Source organism: Vespa velutina, chromosome 15 (assembly GCF_912470025.1).
Source record: "Vespa velutina chromosome 15, iVesVel2.1, whole genome shotgun sequence".
NCBI lineage: Eukaryota > Metazoa > Arthropoda > Insecta > Hymenoptera > Vespidae > Vespa > Vespa velutina.
Window position 1 is genome coordinate 1,621,253 of NC_062202.1, and position 7,500 is coordinate 1,628,752.

Below are 7,500 nucleotides of genomic sequence, written 5' to 3' on the forward strand. Positions count from 1 at the left end.
TTTCAATTAAAAGAAAAAAAGAAAAATGACACTATATCAAGTAGTACTTATACTTTGAAACAAAAAAAAATATTTAAAAAATTTGATAAAACGAAATATAAAAAGAAAATGAATAGATGAATAACCATGAAATTATATTTAAACTACAATGGATCGATGGGATTAATTATTTAAAATATTATGAAAAAAATTATGTAGGTTATACAGTTATCACGAAATACGTTGATTTTATTCCTTAATAATAAAAAAAAAAAAAAAAAAAAAAAAAAAAAAAAAACAGAAATTAATTCTTTCAATTGGTAGAGAGAAATTTTTTAAATATTCTAATGAACATTTTTATTCTCATAGCAATGATTAAAAATATTCGACGATATAATATTAAAGCATTAGGATTCTCGTGTACGACCAAAAACAAGAGATGTTGAGGATCGAAGGGCAACGATGGAGGGGATGAAAATACCAAAGGGAATGGAACGATGCTAGAAACGCTGATGTCCTCCCCTCCTCTCTCTCTCTCTCTCTCTCTCTCTCTCTCTCTCTCTCTTTCTCTCTCTCTCTATCTCTCTCTCTCTCTCTCTTACTCACTCCGATCTATTGTGTTCAGGGAATTGTAGCGAGGTGTTGTAAACGTACGCCACGATAGTTTCCATTAGACGTTCCGTTCGAGCGACGAAATAGGCAAGAGCGCTACCACAATTAGTATACGTCAGGTATACTAAGCATAATCATCGTTGAAATCGAGTCAAGAATACCCAACGTAGAAATCTCGTTTGCGCTCCATCGATTCAAATTCTCCTCGATCTTGAGATATCAACGAAATCAACAATTACAAGCTCGTCTCGACGTTTTCCACTGTTTCCTTTTCTCTCTCTCTTTTTTTTTTGTTTTCCTCTTTTTCTCTTTGTTTTCTTTTTCTTTTTTCTTTCTTTTTTTTTCCCCCCAGATAAATCAATCGATCAATCAACCAAATTAAATTAAATGATATTATATTGTATTAAATTAAATTGAATTGAATTGAATTAAATCGAAACGAAACGAAACGATTTGAGAAAGACGAACTCGCGTGTCTATTTTATAAAATTTAAAGAGAGAGAAAAAATATATATATATATATATATATATATATATATATATATTTACAAATTGTTGAATTTTAACGTTGAAAATTCAAAATGAAACAAAAAAGTAAATTTAATAAATAGATTTTAATACATGAAAAATCATTGGAAACGAAATATTAAAAATTTTTACTCGGTGATGTATATTCGATAGAAAAAGAAAGAAAAAGAGACAAAGAGAGAGATAGAGAAAGAAAGAGAGAAAAAGAGAGAGAGGGGGGAGGAGAGAGAGAGAGAGAGAGAGAGAGAGAGAGAAAGATACGTATGTGCATGTGCGTGAAAGATCAGTTTCTATATGCATGCTGATCAGTTTATGCTTGTCAAACAGGCAGGTTACGTCGTCGTCGATACCGATTCACGATTCTCTCAAAGGCAAAATCCAGGATGTCGGTGGAGTGTGTCAACAAACTACTTCCCAACATCGACAGAGAAAGAGAGAGAGAGAGAGAGAGTGAGATAGAGAGAGATAGAGATAGAGAGAGAGAGAGAGAGAGAGAGAGAGAGAGGAGTGAGTTTGAGCTTTCGCTACGGGAAACTCAGCGGAAGCTGTGCTACCATACGTTTATCTTGTCCATCTCGAGTCAGCAACGATCGTTTTCGATCGTCTCCGATCGGATTACAGAAAAATCTTTTCCTTTACCAGCGAGCTGTGTATCTAAAGAGTTCTCTACGTGACTGTGAATCGAACTTTTCTATCTATCTATCTATCTATCTATCTATCTATCTATCTATCTATCTATCTATCTATATATATATATATATATATAGATACACACATATGTGTGCGTGTGTGTGTGTGGTAGACAGAAAATTGTGAAACTTTGATCATATTATTGCAATGTACGTAATATCCTTCTAACCTCCCCTCCATCATTTCTTCCACGAGTCCCCGTACGAATTCTTTTCTATTTCAAATAGAAATATTTATTATATAAGAAGAAAATGAAAAATCTCTCGACTCTTTTATATAATTATTATCATCGATATTTCGGAATCGAATATCTAACTCGACAGTGATAGTTGTTACTAATATACGTATACAGGGTATATAAAAATGAAAAACAAAATCGACGAGAGTAAAATAATCCGTAATATTCATCGTTGTTCTCTGTAGTTGGTTTGGTGATATCCGAAGAAGAAGAAAAAAAAAAAAAAAGAAAAAAAGAAAAGAAAAAGAAAAAGAAAAAGAAAAAAAAGAAAGAAATGGAAAAGAAAAGAAAACAAAAACACAAAAAAGTACATAGTTCCGAATGTAGGCTTCCTAGCTATCTCTCTAAGGTTGAATGCAACAACTTTGAACGAATAAAAAAAAAGATAGATAGAGAGAGAGAGAGAGAGAGAGAAGATAAAACGAAAAAAAGATAGAAAAGGACAGAGAGATCTCTGGCTTCGGTATCAGTCTCACTACGGTCGAACGTTAAAAAGAAATACGAGAGAATATAGAGGGGTCGAAAATATAAAAAAAAAAAAAAAAAAAAGGAAAGAAAGGAAAAAGAAAGAAAGAAAGAAAAGGCGAAGTCAAAGGTCGTGAGAAAGAAAGAAAAGAAAAAAAAAAAGGAAAGCAAAAGAGAAAGATAAAGAAAGAAAACGAAGCATGGAAAGGGGTTCAACGAAGATTTTCGAAGAAAATCGAAGGAAAGAAAAACGGAGAAAAGGATAGAAGACATCGAGGACTATCCCTAGACTCTCTCTCTCTCTCTCTCTCTTTCTCTTTCTCTTTCTCTTTCTCTCTCTCTCTCTCTCTTTCTTTTTCTTCATGGTGTTTCTGAACGTTTCTCTAGTCGGAGCACGCGCGACGTAATTGTGAGGGCGGTTGGAGAGGTTGAAAGAGGGTGGCTGAGTTCGGTGGCGTGGAACGAAGGAAAAGGAGAAGAGGTGAGGTGGGGTGTGGTGAGGTGGAGTTGGGTTAGGTTCGCTTGGGTTGGATTGGGTTAGGTTGGGTTGGGTTGAGTTGGGTTGGGTTGAGTTGGGTGGGATAGCTGTTAAGGGTGAAGGAAGCTGTTCCTAGTCGACGACGAGGGAAGGAAGACCGACTCATTAAACCACCCCGCCCGCTACTCACATGGCATACGGGATCGCCAATAAAATCATCCCCCGATCATCAAGGTGATAAAAGTAATGCTACTTCGAGGTAGACGAGCGTGCCTTGGGAACGATAGAAAATTAAACCGAGCTCTTCTTCTCTTCCTCTCTTCCTCTCTTAAACTCACCCTTCGGAAATCTAGATTATCTACAGCTAGCGAAGGGATACCGCGCCCCATCCTTCGTGATGGTGGTGGTGGTGGTGGTGGTCGTCGTCGTATTCTTCAAAGTTTTCACAGTAGTTTGAAATTTTTATTCCCAACTAATGAGAGAGAAAGAGAGAGAGAGAGAGAGAGAGAGAGATAAAATGCCTTAAGAATCCTGAAATTAATTTCTTATTATTTTATATATTATTTAATAATTATGTACTTTACACTTTACGATTTTAATACATATGCGTGTATATATATATATATATATATATATATATAATGATAATTTTTTTTATTAATAAAGAACTATTAAATTTTTATTTTTTTCATTTTTAATTAATTTATTTTTTTTTTAATTTTCACTCTCTCACCTTTTAAGCGCCTTTTCATTGACCTCTTCAAGTACGAAAAGACGGATATCGTTGTTCCTCTACTTCTCATGAATTTCTTTCTACCGTATCATATTTATTTTCCTCACGTCTTTTCATCACTCGTTATTCGATCTAATTGTAACTCTAATCACGCGTATCATCTCATTCGCGGATTAGAAATTTTCGATAAAGATCGATGAAATACCTTCGAGATTATCCGTGGTTGTTCGTAAAAAAGAAAAGGAAGGAAAGGAAAGGAAAAGAGAAAAAGAGAAAAAGAGAAAAAGAGAAAAAGAGAAAAAGAAAAATGAAGATAGAACAATGAGATAAAAACGTAAGAAGGATCTTCTCACGTGGAGGGGAGAAAAAGAAGAATCATCGAGAGGATTCGGACGCGGTGCGGAAATCCGCCGTTCGAACGCCAAAGCCGATCACGACGTACTTACCTTCGAAAGCCGATACGAAGATCAAAGTCGAATCCAGCTTTTTAAGAGTTAATACACGTTAACGATCGAACAAAGGATTCAAAAGTTTATAATAATTTATAGAAAAATGTTTCACAATTTTATCCGTAATATATTCTAATGTCAATGGAAATTTTGTTCTGTTTTTTATTTTTTTTCTTTTTTTCTTTTTCTTTCCTTTTTTTTTTTCTTTTCCTTGACAAAAATAATCACTATCGATAATAAAATGACAATTTAATACTTATCCCATGAATTTTATCATACAATTTATATTCTATTTCTGCTCTAAGAAAATTTATAAAATAATTCTCTTACAACTGTTTCCACATAAGTTTTATTATGTTAAATAAATTATATCGTTTTTTGATTCATGAAAGATTTTCTTTTTTTTTTTTTCTTTTTTTTTCAAATTTTATTTCCGCTCGAAAATTAATATTAATAATGACGATTAAAAAAAAAAAAAAAAAAGAGAAAGAAAAACAGAATATACATCGTATATGTTAAAGAATTTATCTTACAAAAAAATATTTTCTCTTATCTGTCTGAATAAATAAATCGATTAAATTACCCGTGAATTTGATTAACATAAATAAGTTTATCAATACGAATTTATTAATCAATAACTAATACTTGTACTAACGAATGATTATACAAATTCATAAATGAAATTCTCATGATTATGAAGAAATTTATCGAGTATCATGAATCAAAATCGATTGGAATATCACGAACCAAGCACAATTGGGTCTAATATAACGAATGCTAATAATTATTAAATACAACGATATAGTATAATATATAAAAGATATTAGATGAATCCGATAGAATATAATAGAAAGATAATAAAATTGATATAACGTTCGTTAACTCGATCTCGAATCGCGATCTTACTATATTCCTGTATGGACTTTTCGTAGAAGAAAAAATTTTTTTTCTTAATTCCATACACGCTACCTCTCAGGGACGTACGTGACGAGATATTCTCCCTGGTAAAGAAAGATAAGGAAGAGAATAAGATCGTAAACGCAGGACCTTACCGGAGAACAAAAGATAACACCGTTATATGTAGTTTCTTTCTCGCACACTTTTCTCGAAACCAGCTATCCTTCTTCGTTCCTTAGGGCACCGTCCTCCTACGAGACGAATGAAAAACGAGCGACGCGAAGGGACTTTCTCGCTGGCTTTCGTCCCTAACGTCCTTCGAAAGAAGAAAAGAAATAGGCGTATGCACGTGGAATAATTCAGTCCTTCTTCTATTCGCGTATATGATATCTTTCGAGTCTCGAACGAAACGTCGCCAGTCAGTGCGTCGTCGTGGGAGAAACAACAACGAATAATAAGACGTCTGTTTCTTTTCTTTTTCTTCTGATTTTCTTTTTTTTTTTTTTTTTACTCCCTCCCTTCAACCCTCCCACCGCCCCCCGCCCCTCTTATTATCATCAAACGTAACGAAGAAATAATACGCATAAGATTCAAATGATAAATATTAATATTCGATTATAATAATAATTATTCTATATGATATATATATATATATATACATTGAGATTTTATGAAATACGTAACTCGATCGAACGTTTAATTTATATTTTAAAATGATAAATTATGTATTAATATGAGATACGTTTAAATACGTATTATATTAAACAATTCCATTGAACGATAGCGATTAGATTTTGTAGAGGATAAATTATAAACGTGTGAACGGAACGAAAGCTTAAACCGAACTGACCTTTTCCTCTCCAGAAACCTCTCTCCCTCTCTCTCTCTCTCTCTATCTCTCTGTTAGAAGTTCATAGGAATGTTTACTATTACTTATAACCTCGTACTATAGACAACGTGACCTAGACCGTGTACCCAACACTTGTGTATCGATCGCTCGTATATTTACCTACTAAAATCTAAAGAGAGAAAGAACGAAAAAAAAAAAAAAAGGAAAGAAAAAAGAAAATAAATAGGATATTTTGTTGACTGTTCGCCTTTACACGAGTCACGGGAACATGATGACGTGTAAAAAATTTTACAACTCAAATATATAATAGGAAACATTTGTCCGTATTTTTCTCAATTTTATTTGCGAAATCGATTTATTCAAAATCAGTTCAATGTTTTAATCTTTCACACATACACATACACACATACACACACACACACACACACGTAGGCTCTCGGATATTCTGTAATCCTGTTAATTCTTCCCTTCGTCGAATTTTTAAAACATTTTTTACACGGTTTTGTTTCCTTTTTTTTTCTTTTTATTTTTTTTTCTTTTTTTTCTTTTTTTTTTTTTTTCCTTTTTACAATACATTTATCATAGGATTCAATGCTCTTTGCAGATTAGAAAAAAAATTGCAATAATATTCTTTTTTCTGTTTATTGGATTATAAGAGAGAGAGAAAGAGAGAAAGAGAGAGAGAGAGAGAGAGAGAGAGAGAGAGAGAGAGAAAATCGAAGAAAAATATATAAAATTAAAACGACGATTATTAATAATAATAATAATAATAATAATAATAATAATAATAATAATAACAATAATAATAATAATAATAATAATAATATTAATAATAATAATAATAATAATAATAATAATAATAATAATAATAGTAATAATGTAAATTTTCATCAGATCAATTGACATTTAATTTTGTTAATTTCACTATGCGATTCACAAAAGCATGAATCTCGTTGTTATACGTATGCACAAAATGATACTGATTTATTCTTTATTTTTCTTCTTTTTAATTCTTTCAAATCGATTTATTTCATATCAGTTGAACGCTTTAAATCTTTCATATGTATACTTTAATATTTTTTTTTGAATCTATTTAATTCCATTCATCGAATTTTTTTGTTAGATATATTTCGTACGATTTATAATCTCGCGAACATTTGAAACAAATCTTTCTGTTATTTAAACGATCAAATTTATCACAGTAGATTTTCAATGATTTACAGATTAGAAAAGAATAATATAGATTATATCATATTGGTGGCACGCGTTCCAAGTTCCAGATCGGCTATCCAGTAGTAGCACGATCGAAGGATTTCACCTACATAATTGAGTTAATTTGCGAATCGGGAACACTGGAGATATATCGATCGGTAACACCGGAATCGAGAGCATTGGAGCTTGCAAATTAGTCACAGCACGCGCACGGATCGGTTTAGCAGATAGGATACTATTGATTTAAGGCGTCCTTACGGCTCGCGAGACGAGGAGAATGAATTGGCTGGTTGCTCTGTGTGTGTGTGTGTGTGTGTGTCTATGTCTGCTGTGTGTCTATGTCTGTGTATGTATAATACGTTCTACTTT

General features: G+C 32.5%; 1 protein-coding gene across 5 annotated transcripts in view; it reads right to left on the reverse strand.

Annotated features, from left to right (window-relative positions):
• LOC124954626 (neurotrimin-like) overlaps positions 1–7,500 on the reverse strand; it is a 275,085-nt gene that overhangs the window by 136,053 nt on the left and 131,532 nt on the right. The window contains exons 1-2 of one of the 5 annotated variants that reach the window (XM_047507843.1): positions 3,724–4,499; positions 3,329–3,462 (exon numbers count right to left, since the gene is read on the reverse strand). The exons of the other annotated variants lie outside the window; for them this stretch is intronic. Coding sequence (XP_047363799.1) covers positions 3,329–3,379 — 51 coding nt within the window. The 5' untranslated portion in view covers positions 3,380–3,462; positions 3,724–4,499. Of the gene's footprint in view, positions 1–3,328; positions 3,463–3,723; positions 4,500–7,500 lie in introns of those variants that run through there. 5 annotated transcript variants of the gene reach the window in all.